Below are 27,189 nucleotides of genomic sequence, written 5' to 3' on the forward strand. Positions count from 1 at the left end.
AGGTGGCTGAGGGAGAAGGAACACAAGTTCAAAGCCAGTCTCAACTAAAGTGAGGCACTAACCAACTCACTGAGACCCTGTCTCTAAATAAAATACAAAATAGGGCTGGGGATATGGCTCAGTGGTCAAGTGCCCCTGAAATCAATCAGTCATTTTTCATACTTCAAGATTACCTCTATTAGATGTATAATTTTTCTCTATTAGTACTGGCTTTAAAAGAAGCAAAATTTTGCGTGGTGTGGTGGCACACCCGAGGAATCCCAGCTACTCAGGAGGCAGGGGCAGGAGGATCAGAAGCTCCAGGCTGTGAGATTCTGTTTTAAAATAAAATAGATGGTCTGGTTATATATCTCAGTGGTAGAGCACTCCTGGGTTTAGTCTCCAGTACAACCAAAAAAAAAAAAAAGTAGCAAAATATTTGACATTTTTCTGTCACCTATACATTAATCATTCTTTCTATATATATATATATAAGTCCCAAGGATTTGTCTCTATATTTTTTAGTTGTAGTTGGATACAATACCTTTATTTTATTTATTTATTTTTATGTGGTGCTGAGGATTGAACCCAGGCCCTCGCACGTGCTAGGCAAGTGCTAGGCAAGTGCTCTACCGCTGAGCCACGACCCCAGCCCCTGTCTCTAATCTTGGAATTCAAAGATGACCAAGACATGGTGCTGCCCACAAGAATCTTATACTCTAGTGAGGCAGATCAAATGTGAATTTTATATAATTCACCATTATGCTAGATGTGCATAGAATGTTATAAAATTAAAAATAAGAGTCCTTAACCTTATACTGGAAGATATTTAAAGGAAGTGAATTACTACTGAGTTATGAAAGATACTTAAAGTTGGGCAAGAGATTTTTTGATGAGAAAGCAATGTGTGAATACACACAAATCTGAAACAACGTGATAGCATTGACAGAACTAGAAGTAATACCACATTTGTTCAGGAAAACTATAATAATTAAAGTTCATACTGAATTCCTAACTCTTTATGAAAATTTAGTGACTTGATAGCCAATTTACTAAATTACCCAAAGTATTCCTGGTTGCTGCTTTTTATTCTTTTCTCTCTTTCTTTTTTGAACCAAGGACTGAACCCAAGGGTGGTTAACCACTGAGCCAATTCACACTTTTTATTTTTTATTTTGAGAGAGGATCTTACTAGGTTGCTTACAGTCTAAGTTGCTGATTTTGAATTTGCAATCATCTGGCCCAGCCTCCTGGTTGCTTCTTAATTTTTTTATGACTGATTTTTGTTGTCTGCTTCGTAAGTGCTAGTGCTGCCAACATTTTTGACTTCCCCAATTTATGTTTTACCCATTTTTGTGAAGACCAGTAGAAATAAAAAAGCTGATTCTAGACCTTCAGAATATTCTCAATTAGTTATAGCCTAACTTATCCATTTCTTAATTTCCAAATCAACATCCTTTAATGTTCAAAATGTGTATTTTAAGACCAAAAAAAGTGTTTTTGAAAGATTTTTTCCCCCTCTTTTGATTCTGTGTCCTAATCACCTTTCATGTTCTATACCAAGATATATCTAAATGCAGTCTTTTCTGAAATTAGTCTAAGACAAAAAAAAGATGTTCTAAAATTCATTTGTATTAATTTAGAATTAACAAGGTGAAATTTCTAAAATGAAAGGTTTAGAAATTACCACTTAGAAAATAACACTACAAGCCGGGTGCGGTGGCCCATGCCTGTAATCCCTGCAGCCCAGGAAGCTGAGGCAGGAGGATCGAGAATCCAAAGCCAGCTTCAGCAAAAGCAAGGTGCTAAGCAACTCGGTGAGAAAAATATGAAATAGAGTTGGGGAGGTGGCTCAGCGGTTGAGTACCCCTGAGTTCAATCCCTGGTACCAGAAAAAGAAAATAACGCTACATATAGAATGTAACTTTGATTCTTTTCTTTTGAAATTTTAGATCCTTTAATCCATTTTTCCCACTACTTGGCTGCTTCACAACACCAGGAGTCCAACTGTGGGCTGTTTGGGCCATGCAACATGTCTGCAGCAAGAATCGTATGTACCAAAAAAGAGAATTACAGTTTTCCTTTTCAAGTGAAATTCTCCTTTCACAGAAACCCATTTCTCGTTTGTGTATTGTAGTGGGTTGTAAGGACACTGACTTTTAAAGATATAAGAGAATTTGAGGTTATAAACTAAAAGAATCTTTCAGAAGGAGCTTGGCAATACTGAATGATAGTGCTATAATGGAGATACTGTTCTGACCTCATGGAATTTAGATTAAGAACGTATAGTGGGACTGGGGATGTGGCTCAAGCGGTAGCGCGCTCGCCTGGCATGCGTGCGGCCCGGGTTCCATCCTCAGCACCACATACCAACAAAGATGTTGTGTCCGCCGAGAACTAAAAAATAAATATTAAAGAAAATTCTCTCTCTCTCTCTCTCTCTCTCCTCTCTCACTCTCTCTTTAAAAAAAAAAAAAGAACGTATAGTGGGGGCTGGGGATATGGTTCAAGCGGTAGCGCGCTCGCCTGGCATGAGTGCGGCCCGGGTTCGATCCTCAGCACCACATACAAACAAAGATGTTGTGTCTGCCGAAAACTAAAAAATGAACATTAAAATTCTCTCTCCCTCTCTCACACCTCTCTAAAAAAAAGAAAAGAACGTATAGTGAAGGCTGGGGTTTTAGCTCAGTGGTAAGCATTTGTGGCACACTGGGTTTGATCCTCAGCACCACATAGAAATAAATAAATAAATAAATAAATATAGGCATTGTGTCCACTTACAACTAAAAAAATATTAAAAAAAAAAACAAACAACAACAATGGGGCTGGGGATGTTGCTCAAGCGGTAGTGTGCTCGCCTGGCATGCATGCCGCCCAGGTTCAATCCTTAGCACCACATACAAAGAAAGATGTTGTGTCCCCCGAAAACTAAAAAATAAATTAAAAATTTAAAAAAAAAAGATTACAGATCAGTATAAAAACAAACAAACAAAAAAAAAACCTATAGTGAGACCCATTTGTTGAATAAAAGATCCTAAGTAGGGTCACTGCTATTTATCAAACATTCCAGTGCCTAATCTTTATTCACCCCAAATTTCATTATATAAGACATTATTGTTAGTACCCATTATCCCTGGAGAAACAAAGTATTTTTCTTTTCATTCATTCATTTATTTTTTTTCCACATTTTTGTTTGCGCATTATAATTGTACATATTGATGGAATTTGTTGTTACATATTCATAATGCACATTCATAACAATATAATTTAGGGAGTATCACTCCCCAGCAGTTCCCCACTCCTTCCCTGTTCATTTATTTATTTTAAAACATGGAGTCTTTCTGTGTTGCCAGGCAGGCCTCAAACTCCTGAACTAAAAAACATTCTTCTGCCTTAGCCTCTTAAATAGCTGAGATTATAAGCATGTGCTACTATGCCAAGCAAAATGGCAGCGTTAAACAGAATATGTGTGTGTTTGTGTATACTGTGTGTGTATACACACAAATATAAATATATTTTTATTTTTAAATCTTTTTTTTAGTTGTAGATGGACACAGTATCTTTATTTATTTATTTTTATGTGGTGCTGAGGATCAAACCCAGTGCCTTGCATGTGTGAAGCAGGCACTCTACTGAGCTACACCCCAGCCCTATAAATATATTTTTCAAAGGAGTGTGTGTGTGTGTGTGTGTGTGTGTGTGTGTGTGTGTGTGATGTGAATGTGTGAGTGTGGTGCTGGGATGGCTCGTACATATTAGGTAAGCACCCTAACCCTAAGCTCCACTCCGAGCCTCAGATGCAACATTTAGGTCAGGTTTCATATCATTCTTTGTTTGTTTGTTACTAGGGATTGAACCCAGGGGCACTTAACCACAAAGCCACATCCCCTGCCCTTTTTATTTACAGACAGGGTCTCACTAAATTGCTTAGGGCCTTGAGATTGACTTTGAATTTGTGGTCCTCCTGCCTCAGCCTCTGAGCAATACCACACCCAGCCATATTCTTATTTCTTGAAGGTTGTAATATAATTACCTCGAGGTGTGGTGGCAAACCTGTGTAATCCTAGCTACTTGGGAGGCTGAAGTAGGAGGATCACAAGTTTGAAGCCAGTCTCAGTAACCTAGTAAGACCTTGTCTCTAAAAAATCAAAAGGACTGGGATTTGGCTCAGTGGTAAAGTATGGGGGTGGGAGGTCTACATGAGTTTGCATATGGAATGGCCCCAAAGGCTCATGTGTTCCCTAATGCAGCAGTCTTCAGAGATGGGGCTTTTGGGAGGTGACTAGGTCATGAGGGCTCTGACCTCATCAATGGATTAATAATTTGAATAGATTATTGGGAGGTAGTAGAAACTGTAGAAGATGGGATGTAATCACATACTGTCTGCTTCCTGGCTATCATGAGCTGAGCATCTTTTCTCTGCCAAGCATTTCCACCATGTCATTATGCCTTACTGCAGGTCCAAGTAATAAAGCCTGCTGACCATGGACTGAAACCTCTAAAACTGTGAGCCAAAATAAAACTTAACTCTTTTAGTATTGTTTTTGTCAAGTATTTTAGTCTCAGCCACAAAAAGGTGACTCATACAATGAGCTTAAGAGCAGATAACACCAAAAGGAAAAATCAGTGAAATTGAAGATATAACAATAGAGATGGTCCAAACATAAAGTTTGAATACATAAAAGAAGTATTTTAGACCTCAGTGACCCTTGGTACAACATCAAGTGTCCTACGTGTAATTTGAGTCTGACTAGTGGAAAGAGGGAGAACAGAAAAAGACTGGAAAAAGCGATAGTAGCAAATACTCCGCCAAGTAGAGTAAATTGTAATAAAATTATAACAAAGCTCATTAGAATCAAATTACCGAGAATGGTAATGGAAAGAAAACATTAAAAGGAGTCAGTAAAAAGTCATGTTATATGCCATGCACAAAAGTATCTTGAAATGAGTGAATGAACATAATAACATCAAAATGGATGAGATGGATGTGATAAAAGAGGGAAATTTATAACATTAGAAGTCTATATATGGGAACGGAGATGTATAGTTCAGTAGTAGAGAGCCTATCTAGCATGTATGAGGCCCTGGATTAGATCCCAAGCACTGAAACAATAACAAAAATACAAAATATCTACATAAGAAAAGAAGAAATGCCTCAAATCAGTGATTTCAACTTCTACCTCAAGAAGCCAAAGGAAAAGGGGGGTAGGGTGGGGATATAGCTCAGTTGGTAGAGTGCTTACCTTGCATGTACAAGGCCCTGGGTTCAATCCCCAGAACCACAAAAAAGAAAAGAAAAGAAAAAAGCCAAAAAAATGAGGTAGACCTATAATCCCAGTGGCTCAGGAGGCTAAGGCAGGAGAATAGGCCCTAAACAACTTAATGATACCCTGTCTCAAAATAAAAAAAGGGCTGAGGATGTGGTTCAGTGGTAAAACACTCCTGGGTTCAATCCTTGATGCCAAAAAATGGGGGGGAGGGGGAGAAATTTAAATTTAAAGACATCATAAACAGAGAAAGAAATAACAAGAATCAAAAAAGAGGGCTGAGGTTGTGGCTCTGCCATAGAGTGCACGTTTAGCATGTGTGAGGCCCTGGGTTTGATCCTTAGCACCACATAAAGATAAATAAATAAAATAATGGTATTGTGTTTAACTACAACTAAAAAATAAAAAAAGGAAGAACAAATTTGGCTCATATTATCTGACATATATTAACCTGTAGTAATCAAGATAGTGTCAGGCCAGGTGCTGGGGTGCATGCCTATAATCCCAGCAGCTTGGGAGGCTGAGGCAGGAGGATCTTGAATTCAAAGCCAGCCTTAGCAGTTTAACAAGGCCCTAAGCAAGTCAGCAAGACCCTGCTGATAAATAAAATACAAAAAGGGCTGGTGATGTGGCTCAGGGATTGAGTACCCCTAGGTTCAATCCCTGGTAACCCCCCCCCCCCGCCCCAAAGTGTTGAGGCATAAAAATAGATAAAAGTAGGACATGCCTGGTGGTGACTGGGGAGGCTGAGGTAGGAGGATGGCAAGTTTGAGGTCAACCTCAGCAATTTAACGAGGCCCTAAGCAACATAGTGAGATCTTGTCTCAAATAAAAACACCTGGGGGCCTGGGTTGTAGCTCAGTGGTAGAGCGATTGCCTTGCATGCCTGAGGTCCTGGGTTAGATCCTTAGCACCACGTAAAAATAAACCAATAAATAAAAATAAAGATTGTGGCCATCTGCAACTAAAAAACAACAACAACAACAACAAAAAAAAACCCAAACACCTGGGGATAAAGTTCAGTGGCAAAACGTCCCTGGGCTCAATTCCCAGTAAAAAAATATAAAGAAGAAAGAAAAATAGATTAATGAATCAAAACAGAGAATACAGACATAGACATATACATAAAAAATTAATTAAATTTTTACATAGGTTCAAAGCAGTTTGGTGGAGAAAAGGAGTCTTTGTAACAAATGGTGCTAGAACAACTGGATATAAATATGTAAAAAAAATTGAACTTTGATTTATACCTCTACTACGTAAAAGAATTAGCTCTAAATTGATCATAGAGCTAAAAATAAAACCAAAAAATAGCTTACCGGGTGTAGTCGCGCATGCCTGTAATCCCTGTGGCTTGGGAGGCTGAGGCTGGAGGATCACAAATTCAAAGCCAGCCTCAGCAGCTTAGTGAGGCCCTAAGTGACTCAGGGAGACCCTGTCTCTGAATAAAATGCTAAAAAGGGCTGGTGATGTGGCTCAGTGGTTAAGTGCTCCTGTATTCACTCCCTAGTACCAAAAAAAAAAAAAAAAAAAAAAAAATTAAAGCACTAGAATAAAGCATAGTGGCATGCCTACAATACCAGTAATTTGTGAAGCTGAAGCAGAAGGATCAAAAGTTTCAAGGCCCGGGCTGGGGATGTTGCTCAAGTGGTAGCACACTTGCTTAGCATGTGTGAGGCACTGGGTTCAATTCTTAGCACCACATAAAAATAAAATAAAGACATAGTGTCCACCTAAAACTAAAAAATAAATATTAAAAAATAAAAGTCCCAAGGCCCATCTTGGCTACCTAGTAAGACCTTGTCTCCAAATAAAATAAAAAGGACTAATGATGTAGCTTGGAGGTAGAATGCTCCATCCTTAGTACCACAAAAAGTAAAAGTTAGTCACTATGGGTCTGGATTCCGCCATTATTTGAATGTTTATAGGCTTCCTTTCCTAGATCAGGAGCCCTAGCTTTCTGTGCTACACAGGTGCTGAAAAAACCATAGTGTCGCCATGGGGCAAAATTGTGACATATGCAGTAGAGGGGAGAAATAGAGAATGTCTGCGTGCTTCTACCCCTTTCAATGCTTTATTCCCTCAAGTTACTCAATACAATTTCACTCTGGATTCTTAATCAAGAAAACAAAAATTCTTAATGCTGGGCACTGCAATAGATATAATCAATTCACAGCAAACAATTCTAGATTAATTCTAAGCACTGCAAGCACACTTAATCATGACAGGCTAATGACAGACATTCCCTCTGTGTGCTAAGGTCAAAAGTCTCAAGCTTTAGGCTATAAGTCCACTAGATACACACACTCAATCAGACTGAGGAGATCAGGTCCAGAACCAAGGCAGGCTTTTCCTGGCATGGAGGGACAACTGGTTGAGGAGAGGGTCCTAGGGAGAAGTTGTGGCTCTCACCAAGGTCCAGAGGAGGTGGTAGAATTTGAGAGCATGAGGATCACACAGAGGATCAGGAAACGATGATAAGTGATGGGATGTCAGGTCCTCATCAGGCTCTCCAGTTCGAGTGCATCCTTGTTTTGGCTGGCTAAATCCCTGTTCATTTGCTCTATTATTTATACTAAATTTTGGGGCTTTGGGCTGGGGATGTGGCTCAAGCGGTAGCACGCTCACCTGGCATGCGACCAACAAAGATGTTGTGTCCGCCGAGAACTAAAAAATAAATATTAAAAAAAAAAGAATATTAAAAATTCTCTCTCTCTCTCTCTCTCTCTCTCTCTCTCTCTCTCTCTCTCTCTCTCTCTCCTCTCTCACTCTCTCTTTAAAAAAAAAATAAATTTGGGGGCTTTGACCCCCCTTTCAATCCTTATCAGCTACCACAGGATTTCTCCATGACATCATTTACCCTGGTGTCAGAAACATCTGGTCTTGTGGTCTCCACCCTGATCTCACCTTTCTCACAGCCTGCCAGAGGCCTCACGCCCCACTCTATTTGTCAGGGTGAGGGGAAGTTTGAGACTGTACTGGAGGGATCTGTTGGATGTGCCTGGTGAAACTGGAAGTTTCAAACAGAAGTTTTTAAAATAGAATTGCTTAGGCTCAGGCTTAAGGCCATCCTCACACATAGGGAGAACACTAAACACCCTGAAAGCCAGGAAATGGTAAAGGTCTATGTGTATATCAATGTGCCACTAGCCCCGCAAGTTCACAGCTTATGTGGTGAAAACTGGGATAATAATCAGGAGAGAACCCCAACTCCATTTGTTGTGTTCCTACATGAGAGAAGCTGTGGTTTTTAGGGTCCTCAGTTTTTGTTTCTCCTGAGGGTTTTTTTGTTTGGTTGGTTTTTTGTTTGTTTTTGGTAGTGGTGTTTATCCACTGATCCATATCCCCAGCCCTTTTTTATATTTTTTATTTAGAGACGGGATCTCACCAGTTTCTTAGGGTCTAATTAAATTGCTGAGGCTGGCTTTGAACTCTGATTCTCATACCTATACCTCCTGAGCTTTTTAAATGTAGATGAAGTAGTATCTCAAATCCAGAACCCAAATTTGAAATCTAGAATTCCTGCATAGCTCTTCAAAGGTCAATCTGTTCATATTTCCAAAGCCAGGGTTCCTGTTGTGATGGGCATAAGGTGCAACTTATCCAGTCCAGGGGGAGAAATAAAGAATGTCCACATGCTTCTGCCCTTTTCAATGCTTTATTCATTCAGATCATTCAATACAATTTTACTCTATAGGTTTTTAATCAAGAAAATGACAATCCTTAATGCTAGGCATTACAATAAACATAATCAATTCACAGCAAAAAATTCTAGATTAATCAATTCACAGCAGACAATTCTAGATTAATTAATTCTAAGCACTGCAAACACACCTAATCTGACAGGCTAATGACAGACATTCCCTCTGTGTGCTAAGCTCAAGTGTCAGTTCAAAAGTCTCAAGCCTTAGGCTTTTAAGTCCAGCAGATGCACACTCATTCAGACCGAGGTGATTGGGTCCAGAACCAAGGCAGACTTCTCCTGGGGTAGAGCTGACAGCTGGCTGAGGAGAGGGTCTTAGAAGTTTCCATTCTCACCAGGGTCAAGATGTGGCTATAGAGTTTGAGAGTGGTGAGGAATATGCAGAGGATCAGCAAATGATGATGTCCAGGTCCTCATCAAGCTCTCCAGCTTGTGTGCATCAGTGTAGGTTGACTGAATGTTTGTTCCTTTGCTCTGTTATTTATACTAAATTTGGGGGCTTTTGACCCCCCCCTTTTAATCTTTAATCTTTTAATCAGCTTCCATCATTTACCCTGAGGTTAAAATATCTGGTCTGGTGGTCCCCACCCTGATCTTTTGTCCTTTCCTTTTTATCAGGTGAGGACAGCCTGCCAGAGGCTTCACTCTTGAGTTTATCAGGGTTGGGGGGAGTGACTTGTTTGTGCCTGAGGGCAATACTGGTGGGCTCCTCAGTTTGGTGTGCCAAGTGGGATTGCAGGTTTCACACTGGAGTTTTTAAAAAGTTTATAAAGAATTGCTTAGGCTCAGCCCTAAGGCCATCCTCACAGTTTCCTGTTCACAGTAAATGACAATAAAATAGAATAGATAGTAAAATGACCAGGCAGTCAGGATAATGGGCCCCATTTTAGGAGTACCTTTAAGGCTTATTTCAAATGTAAAAAACCTGGAGGCTGACTCTTGGGAACACCTTCAACCAAATCCTTTGTCCCAGGGATGAACCCAGATGGAAGTTACTGGAAGGAGGATGGTCACAGATAGGATGGAAGAGAACCCAGATGGTGGCCAGGATGCTTTTTTCAATACCTATTTTAAATAAATTTTGGTCCATGCTCTGCCCAAAACCATATATAAACTCCTAAGCTGGCACACCAACATGAGTTTTTCTGCTATCATCCCCCCTCTCTCATGGTAGGAATTTATCTCTTCTTACTTAAAATCCTACTCTGTTTACTCTTTAAAAACAAGGGGTGGGGAGCTGGGGATGTGGCTCAAGTGGTAGTGTGCTTGCCTGGCATGCATGAGGCAGTGGGTTCCCTCAGCACCACATAAAAATGAAATAAAGATATTAAAGAAAAAAAAAACGAGGTGGGGGCTGGGGTTGTGGATCAATGCACTTGCCTCCATTGTGTAAGGCACTGGGTTCAATACTCAGCATCACATATAAATAAATGAATAAAATAAAAGTCCATCAACATCTAAAAACAAAACCAAAAAAGTAAAAGTAAAATAAATACATAATAAAAATGACTGAGGTTGTGTAGTTCAGTGGTATAGTGCTCCTGGGTTTAATCCCCAATACCACACACACACAAAGTATGCTAATTTAAGGAAAAACATGTCAATTGATGCATTAGAATTGAGAATCTAGGAAAATGCCATAATTCTATGGTCAGTTTATTTTCAACAAGGCTACGGAAACATTTCAGTGGGAAAAGAGCAGGCTTTTCAACAAATGAACTCCAAGTGGATTATAAACCCACCAGTAAGAGCTAAATATATAAAACTTTGTGAAGGAAATATAACTATGAAACTTCATTTAAAAAAGAAAATTTAGGCCAGCCAGGTGTGGTGGCACACCCTTAATACCAGCAGTTTGGGAGACTGAGGCAGGAGGATCATGAGTTCAAAACCAGCCTTAGCAAAATCAAGGTGTTAAGCAACTCAGAGAGACCCTGTCTTTAAATAAAATACAAAATAGGGCTGGGGTTTTGGTTCAGTGGTCAAGTAGCCCTAAGTTCAATCTCTGGTACCCCCCACCAAAAAAAAAAAAAAAAGTTATACCAGGCACAGTGGCACATGCCTATAATCCTAGTGGCTTGGGAGGCTGGGGGAGGAGGATAGCAAGTTCAAAGCCAGCCTCAGCAATTTAGCAAGACCTTGTCTCAAAATAAAAACTAAAAAGAAGGACTGGAGATGTATCTCAGTGGTTAAGCATCCCTGGGTTCAATCCCTGGCACCAGAAAAACAGTTTAAAATGTGCATATACAGGGGGGCTGGGGATGTGGCTCAAGCGGTAGCGCGCTCGCCTGATGTGTGTGCAGCCCGGGTTCAATCCTCAGCACCACATACCAACAAAGATGTTGTGTCCGCCGAAAACTAAAAAATAAATATTTAAAAAAAAAATTCTCTCTCTCTCTCTCTGTTAAAAAAAAATGAAAAAAAAAGTGCATATACAGGGAGGGGACGAGTTGTGGCTCAGAGGTAGAGCGCTTGCCTAGTACATATGGGGCTGGGTTGGATCCTCAGCACCACATAAAAATAAATAAATAAAATAAAGGTATTGTGTCCAACTACAACTAAAAATAAATATATTTTTTTAAAAGTGCATATATAAATATGTAACAGCAAATCACACCAATATGTATGCACCAATAAAAAAATGGAAGAAAGAAAAAAAAAACAGAACAAAACTTTACAACCTTGAATTAAGTAATGGATTCTTAGGACATCAGAAATAACAAGTAACAAAAAAAAAAATTAACAAAACAAAAACCACCTAGATTGTTTGGATTTAATAAAAAATTTTAGGTCACTGTGATGCAGACTAAAACATTTGTCTTCAACTGAAAACACTTTCAGTTACAGCATCCAGTTGCATTTTTCCCCTCTTATTTGGAGACTCTCTGAGAGAAGGGGTTATGTTCACATAACACAATCTTATAAGAAAGAATAATACAGTATGGCTTAGAATACAGTTTAATTAATTGGCATTCCTATGCTTCTATTTTCTCCTCCTCCTCCTCCTCCTCCTCCTCTTCTTCTTCTTCATCATCATCATCATCATCATCATCATTATTATTTTAGCACTGGAGTTAGAACCCAGGGGTCTTTACTACTGAGCTATATCCCCAGGCCTTTTAATTTTTTTTTATTTTGAGACAGGGACTCACTAAATTGTTGAGGCTGGTCTCAAATTTGTAATCCTCGTGCCTCAACTTTCTGAGTTGGTGGGATTACAGGTATATACGACCAGGTTGATCTCCCACTTCCATTATTAAGCTGTGTAAGTTACCATTTGTGAATTTAAAAAAAAATTAACACTAGGCATTGTAGCCTATAATTTCAGCTACACAGGAAGCTAAGGCAGGAGGATCACAAATTCAAGGTTAGCCTGAGCAATTTAGCAAGACCTTGGCTCAAAATAAAAAATAAGAAAGGGCTGTGAGTGTTCAATGACAAAGTGCACCCTGAGTTCAATCTCCAATACTGAGAAGAAAATTTTAGTAATACTTTTCTTACTTATGATTTTGGGTAAGACAGGTATCCAAGAAAGATGAGACTTGTAATTCTAGTTCTTTTTATTTTCTTTTCCAGATTGTCTGTGTCTTGAGGCTAGGATAAAAAAGACTTTGGATTTATTTATTTGTTGTATACTATTTATGTTTGGGCCTTTGACCATAGACATAGTATCATTTTATATATATATATATATATATATATATAGTGGTATTCGTTAAGCTGTATCATCATGTAGTGGTCAATAATAAAACAGCTGAAATGGGAGCTGGGGGTGTGGCTCAGTTTTTGAGCCCTTGCCTAATGTGCAAGGTGTGAGATTACTGGATTCAATCCACCAAAAAAAAAAAAAAAAATCTAACTGTAAATGCAAAAAGATCCTAAGAACTTGTTTTTTGTGGGATAATTTGTGTTTTTAATAAAGCTTTCTTGCCAGGCTAGTGGCACCTTCCTATAATCCCAGTGGATAGGGAGATAAGGCAAGAGGATCACAAGTTCAAGACCAGCCTCAGCACCTTATTGAAGCCCTAAGCAACTTAGTGAGACCCTGTCTCAAAATAAAAAATAAGCATGCCTGTAATGCCAGCAGCTCAGAAGGCGGAGGTAGAAGGATCACAAATTTGACTCCATCCTCACAATTCAGCAGGCCCTAAGTAACTTAGTGAGACTTAGTCTAAAAAAAAAAAAAAAATTTAAAAGGGCTGGAGATGTAGCCCAGTGGTAAAATGCCTCTGGGTTCAATCCTCAGTACCAAAAAATAAAATAGGGCTGGGGGTATAACTCAGTGGCTAAATGCCCCTAGATTCAATTCCCAGTATCAAAAAAAAGTTTTCTCTTGTTTTCTTTCAGCTTCAAGGTATTGCAGCATGCTGATTGAAGAAGGAGGGCTGCAGCATTTATACAACATCAAAGAACATGAACAGACTGATCCCCATGTTCAACAGATTGCTGTGGCCATTCTGGACAGCTTAGAAAAACACATTGTGCGCCATGGGAGGCCACCTCCCTGTAAAAAGCAGCCTCAGGCTAGACTAAATTAATATCCATCGATTATTGGATCACTGAACCACAGGAATTTGTGATTGGTTCATTTGGAATATCTTACCCTCTGTGGTGTTTTGGGGGGGTTCTGTGACAAGATTCATAAGATCAGTTTGGGATTGATAATGTACACTACTGCCCATGTGAACAGTCTCTAATTTGTCTTGTGATTTTTAACTAATGAGGCAAGAAAGGTCTCTTCCTTCATCATTGCCTTTTAGGAAATTTTCCACATCTTTCAGTGTTTGAACTTACCTGTGCTTGAGATTCTAAAGTTTTATGATAAAGTTTGCACGAACCCTTAGGCCAGATTCTTCTGATCTCAGCGTCCCTTCCAATCAATTTGCAGCTTCCCATGAGCTGTTAACTTGATTTCTGGCACTGCTTCACTTGTAAATTTTATACTGCTTCTGTACAAAATGCCTTTATTCTCTGTGTATCTTTTATAAGATGTCCTTCTTAGTATGAAAGAATGGAAACCTAAGTTGTCTCCTTGTGGAAGTTACTCACTGTAACCTGGATGGCTAACAGAAAAATATTTTTAGAGGCCTGGGGATATATCTCAGTGGTAGAGCGCTTGCCCAGCATGTGTAAGGCCCTGTGTTCAATTCCTAGTACTACAAAGACAAAGAGAAAGAAAAAGAAAAGAAGAAGAAGAAAAGAAAGAAAAATATATTAGGAAGAAAAACTACTAAGGAAGAATAGAGGTTAAGAATTGGGAATTGCTTTCATGGTATAGTTTTTTAAATGGGCCAGGCTATCCTTCTGGAGACCATCTGTCTTGAGGCAGTGAGCAGAAGCTGGTTTTCTGTATTTATGGCTGGAAGTATGGACTGCTACTTTCTGTACAGACTGCAGGTTACTCTCAACAAATATTTCCCCAAATATCTCAGTATAAAATATTATAGCATTCTGTCTAATTCTCCATTATGTCATAATGTTGTGAAAATGTGAATTTTTTACAAATTGTCTCTGGTTCAAACTAGCCATTCTTTCCCCTCTATTTCAAAGTCATTTTTGTTCAGTGGAATAGTGACTACTTGTGGTATTGACTTACTCAGTTAAAATACAATTGACAACAGTAAATTTTGCCACAAAAAGTTTAATTTGGGCTGGGTATATAACTCAGTGGTAGAGTGGTATTTAGTTTGTGCAAGGCCCTGGGTTTAATGCCCCCCAAAAGGTTAATTTTCTTTTGTTCATATATATGTCTTCTTAATGTGTTCATGTTGGAGAAAAATGTCCATATCTCACTGCCAAAAATGCAAGAGAAGAATTAGGTTATTGTTAAATGTTTAGATACAATGATTATAGTTGCTGTGGAGAAAAGGAAATATTTTTGATGGATTATTTTTTAGATAGTTGCCTTTTCCTTAAGATAGTTGACCCAGTATAGTAAAGAATCAATTATCATTATATCAATAATTGCACTTGGGAGGCAGCAAGTTGCCTGGAAACGTAAATTCCATTTAAATTTTCACTTTGAGATAAGGTTCTTCTGTAATCTCAGATTACTACTTTTTTTTTATAGATGGACACAATGTTTTCAGTAGAGATTTTAAATGGGATGTTTAAATTGCAGTATTCTTTCCAAAGGTATTTTAGCTTAGAAAGAAGCTGGTTTGATAATATGCTGGTAACATTTTTGACACACATATTTGACCCACTATCACAATAATCAGCTTTGAATTTTTTGAAGTTCCTTCATGGGAATGAAAACTGACTTATATTAAAAGAAAACAGGGGCTGGAGATGTGGCTCAGCGGTAGCGCGCTCGCCTGGCATGCGTGCGGCCCGGGTTCGATCCTCAGCACCACATACCAACAAAGATGTTGTGTCCGCCGAGAACTAAAAAATAAATATTAAAAAAAAAAAAAAAGAAAACAAATATTTAGAACCACCAAAATCACATTAAATTGTGTTTTAATTCTAACTTAATTGGCTTAAAGGAATTTTTTTAGGTATAAAGTGAATTTTTAAAGTTTTCTTTCCTTTTTTTCTCCTCCTCATTCTTATTTTTATTATTTTTTATTTTATACTGGGATTGAACCCATGGATGTTTTTACCACTGAGGTACATCCCAGCTCTTTTTGTTTTTCACTTTTGAGACAGGATCTTGCTAATAAGTTGGCTAGGGCCTCTCTTAAAGTCCTGAGAATGGACTTCCCCAGTCACCAGAATTACAGGCATGCATCTCCATACTTTGTCTCCCTTTTTTCTCAGTGTCTAATGCAAAATTTAGGAAATAGGATGGCCTGCAATAACTTGAAAGTTGCTAGCTCTGTTGACCATTTTCAGGTCTGTTTTATGTACTGAAGGGAAATCCTGTCTGAGAAATTTGTCTTCAAATTTGTTTTACACTGTTCAAGGCAACTGTGTATGTTCCCTGTTAGACTATTGATAGGTTTTTATTTTTACAAATTGTTTTCAGAAATGGCTAAAAATGTACAGAAAACAGTAAATCCCTTCTTTATTCAGAATAAATATGAAGACTCAAAAAATATTTAAAGTTAAAGTTAAATTTACTATTTTTAGTAGTAGCCACATCTGAGTCTTAAAAGCAAAACAAGCACATCTCAAATATATAAAAATTTTGGTGCCTTTCTGGTTGGGATGGTTCTTAAAATTTTGTATATAATTAAGGCATAGAATTAACTGTAAGATCTTGAATCTGGTTGAAATATAATGGATGTATATATTGAAATTTTGAGGTATAACTGGAGTCTCTACACAGTATCTATGAGGCTTCTTTTTTGTAGCTGTAGACTAGAATGTACCAGTACTTGGTACCTTCAAAGGTTACCTTTTGGTGACTTAGAGGTGCTGTTTCAAGCACAGCTTAGACTAGAGTTGAACCACTCAAATCATTGGTGTGTTCAGATATTGTTATACATCAGTAGATCAGTTTAGGAGCAACAGCAAGGTTTGGATCTACTAAAGGAAATGGAATTAGACCTTTTAGATTATAATGGTATGTGTGGGTATCATTGAGTAAGACAAGAAGTAGAAGAAATTTTAGAAAGAAGTAGAACAAATTTTATTAGGGATCTTATTCTTTGTATCAAGTTGTGCTATAGTCTTTATATTCTAAAAAGCATTTCTTTTGGGTTGAGGGCATAGCTCAGCTCAGTAGTTGAACGTGTGCTTGGCATGTACAAGGCCTGGAGTTCAAGCACCAAAAAGAAAAGAGTATTAGTTTTTTTTTTTCTTTTTTTAGTTAAAAAAGAAGCATAAATCAAGTACTAATGGGGGTTAGTTTATTCTTCAACCACACATGCAATGGCTACTGATCTAGGTTGAAGATTTTTATAAAGCATATCAGACCCATAATTCCTGGAGTTGACCATTAATATTGCTGCTTGTCATCCCTGGGTGGATATGCCATTACTAGAAGGGGATTTCCCTAGGTGGGGGTAAATAAGGTTGCTATGGGAATTTGCTTTCCTGATCTCTTTTATTTTCAAACTTCTGAAGAATCAAAGATTCATATTTTAAACTATTAATCCTATTTGTCTAGTTTAGAAAGTTGCTCTTACATATGAGTTCTTTTACATTGATCTGTTTTTCTCCTAGTTTAGTTTTGATGTGTTTTTAATTATGCTATTTATCAAAATAGCATCGGACCATCTTCCATCCTCTTTGAGCAAATCTTAATGAAAACATTTTATGCACCAAATTGGGGTAAATTAATGAACCAAAAGTTTGGCTTAGTGTTTTTATTTATTTTTTGTTTTGTTTCATTGGGCTTAGTGTTTTAAAATGCATCCCCCCCCCAAAAAAAAAAAAAAAACCACTATGTAGCGGTGCTCAAGGAACAGAGGTAGGAGAAATGTACTGTTTTATATATTTTAAAATGCACCCCACTCCTGCCCTCTCATGTATGTTTACATATTTGGTTTTTGTACAACATTAAAAGGGGTATAAACAGTATTATTTAATTGAAGGCATAAGTTAAAGACAGTGTCATATTGTCAGCTGATGTGGGCTTTTTCAGTTTTATCTGTTGTTATTTATTGGGGGACTTTGTACAGCTAGGGCTTCAAAATTGCTCTGAGACAGCTTTCAGATATGTTTGCAAACTTTTGGTTTCCCTCTTAAATCTACTGTAGCAGTTTTGAATGATTTTGTTAATAAGGGATGTTAGTCTTTACCATTTGCTGAGTGTTCACATTTTTAATTTTCAGTGTTAACTGTTTGTTTTAGGAATAATGTAAAATCAACGTTTGGTGATGAGAGTAGTAGTATGATAGGAAAATGCTGATTGGGCTTTAAATGAGTGATTGCTTTATTTACTTAGTGTTTCATAGACTTTGCATGACATGGTATACTCCTAATTATGCATTCTTTCGTTTCCAAATCAGTCTTAACCCAAGATACTTTTATGTTAACTGACTAGTGGCCTAAAAAAGAACTTATTCTGCTTGTTTGTCCCCTGCCCCACTCTTTTTTGGTAAGTTATGCAAAGATTAATGCTGTTTCTTATTACTCTGAATGGAATAAGAGCTCTCTTGGACAGCATAGCCTAACTTTAAAGCCAGACAGGAAACTATTGTGATGATGGTAGCTAACACCTGTGATCCCAGCTATTCTGAAGGTGAAACAGGAGGGTCATAAATTCAAGGTCAACATCAGCAATTTAGCAAGATCCTGTCTCAAAGTGAAAAATAGTGGGGATGTAGCCCTGTGGTAAAGAAACCGTGAGTTCAGTTCCCCATGCTGTGGGGAAAAAAATTCAGAGCTGGGCATGGTGTACACTTTCATAATCCCAGCTATTCTGGAAGCTGAGGTGGGAGAATTAGCTTGAGCCTAGGAATTGGAGGCCAGCCTGGACAACATAGTGAGACCCTGTGTCAAAAAAAATTTTTTTTCCAACAATTCAAAATTATGGAAAGTCAGAAATCTAGTTCATTAATAGTATGTGATTAATTTTGGCCTTACTATGGGTAAAATTGTTCAAATTGGGTTCTTGTGAATTTATTTAATCAGCTTTTGAAGCAAGTAACCACTTAGCTAGTGAAAGCTGAGACACTTTATTTGAGAACATTTTTCCCTCTAAAAATAAGAGACTGTGAAGATTAATACTCAGATAATCTGCAACAATACAAGTTTTTTAAATCCTTGATTTATATAGGATTCCCATTATCAAATCCTCACTGACTTGTATGAGAAAAGCTATCTTTTGCTTGAATTCTGATGAAATAATTTAGCTCCTTTCAAAGGATATGAAAAAATTGATTGGAATGTGTAATGTGTGTACATTTTAAAGACTCAATTATCTGGATTGGAGGCATTGTTTTCATTATGGCCAGATGAATGGGAGTATTCTGTACATGAATCATGCTATATTTTAAATCAGGACATCACTTAAGTATTAATGTGTGTACAGATTTTTGTTTTGGATTTTTTTTTTTTGCCTAAATAAATGTTATAAATTTTATGTAAAGTGTGTCTTGTCTACTTTGCTTCTAGTCATTTGCTTTAAAATTTAACATTAATGCAACTGAGTGTGGTGGCTTACACCTATAATTCCAGTAGGTTAAGAGCTGAGGAATGAGGACCTCAAGTTCATGGCTGATTCAGAAAGTTAGGAAGGACCTAAGCAATTTAGCAAGAGCCTGTCTCAAAATAAAAGAATAAAAGGGACTGGGAATATGACTCAGCATCCTGAATTCAATCCCCAGTACCAACAAATAAATAAATAAAATAATATTAATGCAAGTTTTGGGTTCTGGGCTCCTTATTGATCTACTTGCAGCAACTGCTTTGTGAAAAAAGCTATATAGTTTGTCAGGCATGGTGGTGCATGCCTCTAATCCCAGCAACTGGGGAGGCTGAGGCAGAAGGATAATAAATTTGAAGGCAGCCTCAGCAATTTAGAAGACCCTAAGCAATTGAGCAAGGCCCTGTCTCAAAAAGGGCTGGGGATGTGGCTCTCTCATTAAGTACCTCTGAGCTCAATCTACAGTACCAAAAAATAAAAAATAATGGAGAAGAATAAAGGTTAAATAAAAATTATTTAACAGTATATTTGAAACCCAGTTCACAGTGCTTAATCCAAACTGGACACCTATACCTGGTGATATAATTGAGATAATTAATTGGTATACATTGTTTGCTGGGCACGGTGGTGCATGCTGTAATCTCAGTGACTCATGAGGCTGAGACAGGAGGATTGCAAGTTCGAGACCAGCTTCAGCAATTAAGGGAGCCCTTAAGCAACTTAGTGAGACACTGCCTCAAAAAATAAAAAAGACTGAGGATGTGGCTCAGTGGTTAAGCACCTCTGGATTCAATCCCCACTATATCCACCCCCCAAAAAAAAGAACTATCTATGGAGAGAATGTTTAAGTGCATTTAGTGAGAGGGATTACCAAAAACACAAAGTATTTGTGATTTTTGTTTTAGAACCTTCATTTATAGTTAAGTCTTAGGTAAATCGATTTGCCTAAGTCATAGAACATTGATTGTAGCAACTCCAATTCTCATTTCCTATACAATGGATCCCACCCCACCATTTTATAACAGGATAACCTGATATTTCTTAGATCTCTGACAGAATGTGATTAAGCGTCAAATGAATGCTACAGGAAAGAATAAGTACCAAGGAAAATGTCCTCAAGAATGACATTATAGAGCAGCATTACTATTTAGATTCTGTACTTACATACAATCGTTAATAAAAAAAGTCACTACAGAGGGGCTGGGGCTATAGCTCAGTGATAGAGAGCTTGCCTAGCATGCGTGAGACACTAGGTTCAATCCTCAGCAACACATAAAAATAAATAAAGGCATTCTGTCCTTCTACAACTATCAAAAAAAATTTAAAAAGTCACTACAGAAACTACTTCACTAATAAAAAATGAGATTAGATTTGTTAGGGTGATTGTAGAGCTTATTGTTCTGGGTTTTTTTGTTGTTTTGTTTTGCAGTATTGGGGGTTGAGCCCAAGGGCACTCTACCACTGAGCTATATTCCCAACCCTTTTAAAAATTCTTTGTCTTGAGATAGAAATCTCACTAAATTATCCAGGCTGACCTCAAACTTGGAATCCTTCTGCTTCAGCCTCTCAAGAAGCCGGGATTACAATTGAGAGCCATTGCCCCTGTATCTATGGCTATATTTAACCAAACAAGCTGGGCTTAGTGAGGCACACTTTTAATTGTAATCACTTGGGCAGCTAAGGCAGGAGGAAGTTCAAGGCCAGCCTCAGCAATTTAGCAAGGTCCCAAGCAATTTAGGCAGATCTTTTTTTTTTTTTTTTTTTTATTTTTTAGTTCTCGGCGGACACAACATCTTTGTTGGTACGTGGTGCTGAGTATCGAACCCGGGCCGCACGCATGCCAGGCAAGCACGCTACTGCTTGAGCCACATCCCCAGCCCCTTAGGCAGATCTTGTCTCAAAAAATTTTTAAAAAGGTGGAGGAGGTTTTCAAGATGGTGGAGTTTTTTCCTGGCTGTTCTGTGGAGTGAAACCAAGAAAGCAGACAGGCAGCTTCTCAGCAAGATGGGTGAACAAAAACAAACAAAAAAAAAAATGGGGGACTTTACTGGAATTTAAAACTAGACATTCAAAGCAGACTGAGGACTCAGGAGGTTGAATTTAATAAAAGAAGGAAGAGGGCTGGGGTTGTGGCTCAGTGGCAGAGCGCTTGCCTAGCATGTGAGGCACTGGGTTCAATCCTCAGCACCACATAAATATTTATTTTTATTTAATAAATATTAGATAAATGTATTATGTCCATCTGCAGCTAAAAAAATAAAAAGTTTAAATAAATAAATAAAGGAGGAAATCCTTAGTGGCACAGCCACTGCCTTGGCTGGGCCAGAAGCACAGCCAGAGAAGTCCCTCCCTGAGCATAATGGAGGGATAAGGGGAAAAAGGAACCCATATATTTAGGAGGCCTGAGGAGTGTCTGGGTCTGGAGCAGTTAGAGATCGAGGACATTGTCTGACAAACCTGAAAAACACACTGCACAATATCTATATGCGGGAAAGAAGCTGCCATCTCTCTAGCAGAGTGCAGAGAACAAAGGAAGGAACTATTTTGCTGGGCTGGCAGCTGAGGGGGCTGATTCCTGGCAAACCTGAGTGTGGGCCAAAATACAGGCCCAGTAAACACACATTGCAGACTGTGCTTAAGTGACCCAGAGAGAATCAAAACAGAAAGAGGTTTACACAGGGGACAACTGGTTGTGGAAAGCCACTGAGCTCTAGCTCTACCTCTCCCCATCCAATCTGATTGCTTGCAGGACTCCCTGGGAGAGACACGTCTGGCTGGGAACTCAGAAGGGTGGGAGCAGATTGGAGACTGAACCCAAGACCAGGAAATGTGGGGTCGGAAGATGAAGTAGGGGATTAAAAATTGGGTCCTCCACACACAAGTGGAACCCAGGGGAGATCCAGTGTGAACCAGCAAATACTGGGCACTGGAGGTACACTTTTTAAAAAATCTTCAGACCAATTAGCATTTGGCAAAGAGCCTGGAGCCCAGCTGAGAATATTTTGAACTCCAACGGAAAGAATTCTTTTAACTTTTCATCAAAATTTTTTTGTTCTTTTTCTGTTTAATTGTGACCTTAATAGTACATGGTAATTTATACATTCTCATTTTTTTCCTCTCATTTCTAGCATTTTTGAAGCCAGTTATTTTTCATGGATTAGTTTTTTTTTTTGTGAACTAAAATTATTAAATCATGATGCAAAGAAAAGACCACTGACTCCAATTTTACATCAAATTAAAGCAAGCTTGTAATTCCGACTAGCTGGTACTGTCTCTCCTGAAATCTGTGGGATGGAAGACAGTACTCCAGCTTGAGCAGAGTTTTATAGCCAAATAGAAATCCTAGTATTTTACAGAAAACAGAAATAAATCTTTTATAACTTTTGACAAGATGGCTCCTGATCTTAAGAGAGAATTAGACTGGGTTCATCAGAATGTTTGATTAGTATATTTTAGTTTTGTTTTCTGTTATCTTATTTTTAAAATTTTTACTTTATATATAAAGTAAAAATCTCCTTTATTCTGCTAATAGTCAATCTCTATTGTTATTTCACTCTTTTTTTTACTTCTTCTTTCCTTTTACTTCATAATCATCACATACTATATCATTTATGGTCTATCCCTGTCCACCTTTTGAAATTATAAACCCTTTTTCAAACCTGCTGTTTTTTTTGTAGGCAATAACTGATCATATTATTTCTGTTTATTGTGATAATTAACATTGTAGACATCATAGTAGGAACTGTTTGGTTTAATGCTGTATATTGTTTGCATAGGTGGTTGTTATTATTTGTCTGCCCCTAAACAGTGAGGTATTGGAAAACTTCAGGGATACTAAGTCCACAGGGTAAAAGTTCTACTGCCTGAGATCCACACTGTTAGATGAGTAGATACAAAAACAACATGAAAAAGCAAGGGAACAAATTGCCTCGAACAAACCAAGATACTCCAATAACAGAATCCATTGACACCACAGGCGAAGAAGTGTCAGAGAAGGAATTTAGAATGTACATAGTTAAACTGATCTGTGAAGTAAAGGGCAGTATAAGAAATGAAATCAAAGAGAAAACACAGGAAGTGAAAGATCACTTCAATAATGAGGCAAAGATTCTGAAGAAAAAAAACAATAACAAAGCAGAAATCCTTGAAATGAAGGAAACAATAAACCAAATTAAAAATTCAATAAAAAGCATCACCAACAGACTAGACTACTTGGAAGACAGAACCTTAGACAATGAAGACAAAATATATAATCTTTTTTTTAATATTTTTTTTTTAAGAGAGAGAGAGGAGGGAGGGGGGAAAGAGAAAGAGAGAATTTTTTAATATGTATTTTTCTGTTTTCGGTGGACACAACATCTTTTATTTATTTCTATTTTTATTTTTTTTTAAAGAGAGAGAGAGAATTTTTTTAATATTTATCTTTTAGTTTTTCGGCGGACACAACATCTTTGTTTGTATGTGGTGCTGAGGATCAAACCCAGTGCCCCGCACGTGCCAGGTGAGCGTGCTACCACTTGAGCCATATCCCCAGCCCAATATTTATTCTTATGTTTTAGGTGGACACAATATCTCTTCTATCAAGTGAAACTGCCAAGTCAGAAGTTTTGGTCAGTTTAAGCTGTATAGATCTTCCTAACCTCTGACACAGGTAGGATTAATATTTGCTAACATAATTATAAAACCCTAAGTAACAGAAATAAAGGGTTCTCTACTAGACACAGAGGACATAACCAGTAAAATTTTACAAGATCAGATGACATTGAGTAGCTTAGCTACATCTCATGGGGATGGACACCTGCAACATTAAAAGTTAAATGTTGTGTTTATATTCCTGATAACTTTAAAGATATTTTTTTAAAGACAGAGGAGAGAGAGAGAGAGAGAGAGAGAGAGAGAATTTTTAATATTTATTTTTTAGTTCTCGGCGGACACAACATCTTTGTTTGTATGTAGTGCTGAGGATCGAACCCGGGCCGCACGCACGCATGCCAGGCATGGGCGAGCTACCGATTGAGCCACATCCCCAACCCAAACTTTAAAGATGTTAAAGATTTACATTCCTATATAAAGGCCTTGTCCACTCTGGCTTTATTATGAGAACAGCTTCTCAGTCTTCACATCTCCTGGTGAGACAATATTAACTTCTGTTGGGCTGGGGATGTGGCTCAAGCGGTAGCGCGCTCGCCTGGCATGCGTGCGGCCCGGGTTCGATCCTCAGCACCACATACCAACAAAGATGTTGTGTCCGCCGAGAACTAAAAAAAAATAAATATTAAAAAAAATTCTCAAAAAATATTAACTTCTGTTGTCTTTATGATATTCATTGACATGTTCCAGAAGCTGCAATATTTGTTCAATACTCATGTTTTTTGTTTCTCTCTTTTAGAAGAACCTATCCCCAGAGGACTTTACAACGTGTTCTTCTCCAACCAGATTTTCAATCCAACCTAACTTCAATCCAACCTGACTTCTAAAAGGGAACTACAAACTTCTTGCCCCTTCTGGCGAAGCAGCCAGGTGGTCATTACTCCTTTTCCTTACAGTAGTAGAAAGTTCCTAAAATTAGAAAGGGGGGAATAAAACCAGAATTAGATGGACAGACAGTGTAGATAGGTAAATCAAGTCAGGTCAGATCAAGGAGGCCATTAGGTAAGTCTGGAAAATTGGAGACTGTCCCCTGAGGGATTAAAATTCCTTCAGAGCTCTTCCTCCACCCTATCAAAGATTTGAAAGGGACACATAAGACAAGGGGGGAATTCCATCTTAAGATTGGGAGCCATCTTGTCAAAAAGTCACGAAAAGTTAATTTCTGTTTTACTATAAATTACTGCGATTTCTAAACTTGTTTGGAATTCCTGACTGTGGGGAGCCATTCTCACACGTGACTGGGCAACTCCCAGTTTGGGTCTGAGGCACTCTGGCTAAACTGTGTCAGAGCTTTCCCGACCCTCTCCTGGTTCGAGAGCCTGTCCGTGTGGGGGTGTGACTGACCACTGACCCTGGGGTCCCAATCACTGACCCTGACCTTGGAGTGCGGCCACCCTCAACCTTCATTGGATGGAATTCTCCCCTGAATTTCTTGTTCCCCAATAAAAGGCTACTCCCTGGCATGCTCCCTCTCTCTCTCTCCTGCTAGCCCTGAGTAACCTTTGCTGCCCTACCGGGTGGTTCGAGGTGGGAGTTCAGAGGGAGAGCCGTCTCGGACCTGGTCATAGAAAAAGGTAACTGAGTCTGTGTGTTTTATTTCGATCTTGCTAGCTAACTTTTATGCCAAGAACCTCTTTAATGAAACCAGTGCGCTGGTCGAATGGTGGAACCCGACTGTGCCTTGAACTCACCCATGCCTGGCTTTCCCTGACCAGATAACAACACTTTCTAAAATCTTAGTTAGCGACACCTCATAAATTCTGATGTTGGGATCTGAATTTACTCCCTACCTTGAAATATCATGCCATGTAGATCATTAATCTACTATCTGCCTTTGTATTATGCTTGTCAAAATCCTGTTAGCTCTAAGTTCTCAAGACACCCCCCTTTGCAACTTTTTGTGCTATAAAACCTTGTTCCCAGAGAGCTGGGGTATTGATCTCTAGCCTGGGGTTTTGGGGAGAGACAGTCCTGGCCAGCTCCAGTGTACACAAATACAAGCTTGCTTTAATTTGATTTAAAATTGGAGTTGGTAGTCTTTTCTTTGCAGTGTGGTTCAACCATCAGGAATTTTCCTTGGTATAATTTGCAAGGGCTGGGGATATGGCTCAAATGGTAGCGCACTCGCCTAGCATGCGAGAGGCACTGGGTTCGATTCTCAGCACCACATAAAAATGAAATAAAGATATTGTGTCCACCTTAAAAAAAAAAACAACTAAAAGATAAAAGTGGAAAAAAAAAATTTGCACATGCCTGTAATCCCAGTGACTCTGAGGGTTGAGACAGGAGGATCACAAGTTGGAAGGCAGCCTCAGCAATTAAGCAAGGTCCTAAACAATTTAATGAGACAGTCTCAAAAAAAAATTTTTAAAGGGCTGGGGATGTGGCTCAAGCAATAGCATGCTCGCCTCGCCCGCATGCGGCCCAGGTTTGATCCTCAGCACCACATACAAACAAAGATGTTGTGTCCACTGATAACTAAAAAATAAATATTAAAATTCTCTGTCTCTCTCTCTCTTTAAAATAAAAAAAAAAAAAAAGATGACAAACCTTTGGGCTGGGGATGTGGCTCCTATGTGAGGCCCTGAATTCCATCCTCAGTGCTGGGGGGAAAAAAAAACTTAAAAAAAAATTTTTTTTTAAAGGGGCTGGGCTCCTGCTTGAACAATTCTCAATAGCTGCTCAATACAATGATTACCACTTTATTAAATTTTCCTTTTATTTGTCATTAAGCTGCAAATTCTTTTTTTTTAAATTCTAATTCGCTATACATGACAGCAGAATAAACTGCAAATTCTTTTAAAAAAAAAAGTTCACTACTTAATCCCAACTACTCAGGAGGCTGAGGCAGGAGAGATCAGGCAGGAGGATTGCAAGTTCCAGACAACCTGAACAATTTAACAAGATTAAGTTTCAAAATAAAATGAAAAGAGTTGGGGGCATAATTCAGTGGTAGAGTTCCTGTCTCACATACAGAAATCCCTGGGTTCAGACCCCAGTACTAGGAGACACACACACACACACACACACACACACACACACACACGATAAAGTAAATATTCCTGGAAAACCCATTGAACATATTAGAGGAGGGAAAGGAGGGATCCAGAGAATTGCAGAGTGATGGAGTGCCTCAGATCTGGCACCTTATTCTATTTCAACAGTGAAGCAATTGATGCCCATGAAGAGATAAAGACTTCTTGAAGGTCCGAGAGCAACACAGAATCTTTTCCTTTGAAAAACATCCTATCTGTTTGAGAAGACAACAAAACACATAGGCTGTTAGTATGTCTTCTCAGTATTCAAAATTCTGATAAATTTGGCCCTGGGCGTGGTGGTGCTGATCTCAGCTATTTGGTGGGGGGCAGGAAGATGGCAAGTTCAAGGCCAGCCTGGGCAATATACAGAGACCTCTCTTAAAATAAAAAAAGATAAAAATGGTTGAAGATGTAGCCACTAGTTTTGGTAACCTGGGTTGGGTTTCCTCAGCATTGGTGGTGGTGGTGGTGGGGAACACCCAATCCCCAACCAAAAACCCATCAGTTTCTTCT

The 27,189-nt window shown here is 38.5% G+C and overlaps 1 protein-coding gene across 1 annotated transcript in view; it reads left to right on the forward strand.

The window, feature by feature from the left end:
* Zyg11b (zyg-11 family member B, cell cycle regulator) overlaps window positions 1-18,204 on the forward strand; it is an 83,009-nt gene extending 64,805 nt beyond the window's left edge. Inside the window, exons 13-14 of the mRNA XM_026382640.2 lie at window positions 1,932-2,029; window positions 13,297-18,204. Coding sequence (XP_026238425.1) covers window positions 1,932-2,029; window positions 13,297-13,487 — 289 coding nt within the window. The 3' untranslated portion in view covers window positions 13,488-18,204. The remainder of the gene's footprint in view (window positions 1-1,931; window positions 2,030-13,296) is intronic.
* Window positions 18,205-27,189: the final 8,985 nt, after the last annotated feature.

This window comes from Urocitellus parryii, chromosome 11, assembly GCF_045843805.1.
Source record: "Urocitellus parryii isolate mUroPar1 chromosome 11, mUroPar1.hap1, whole genome shotgun sequence".
NCBI lineage: Eukaryota > Metazoa > Chordata > Mammalia > Rodentia > Sciuridae > Urocitellus > Urocitellus parryii.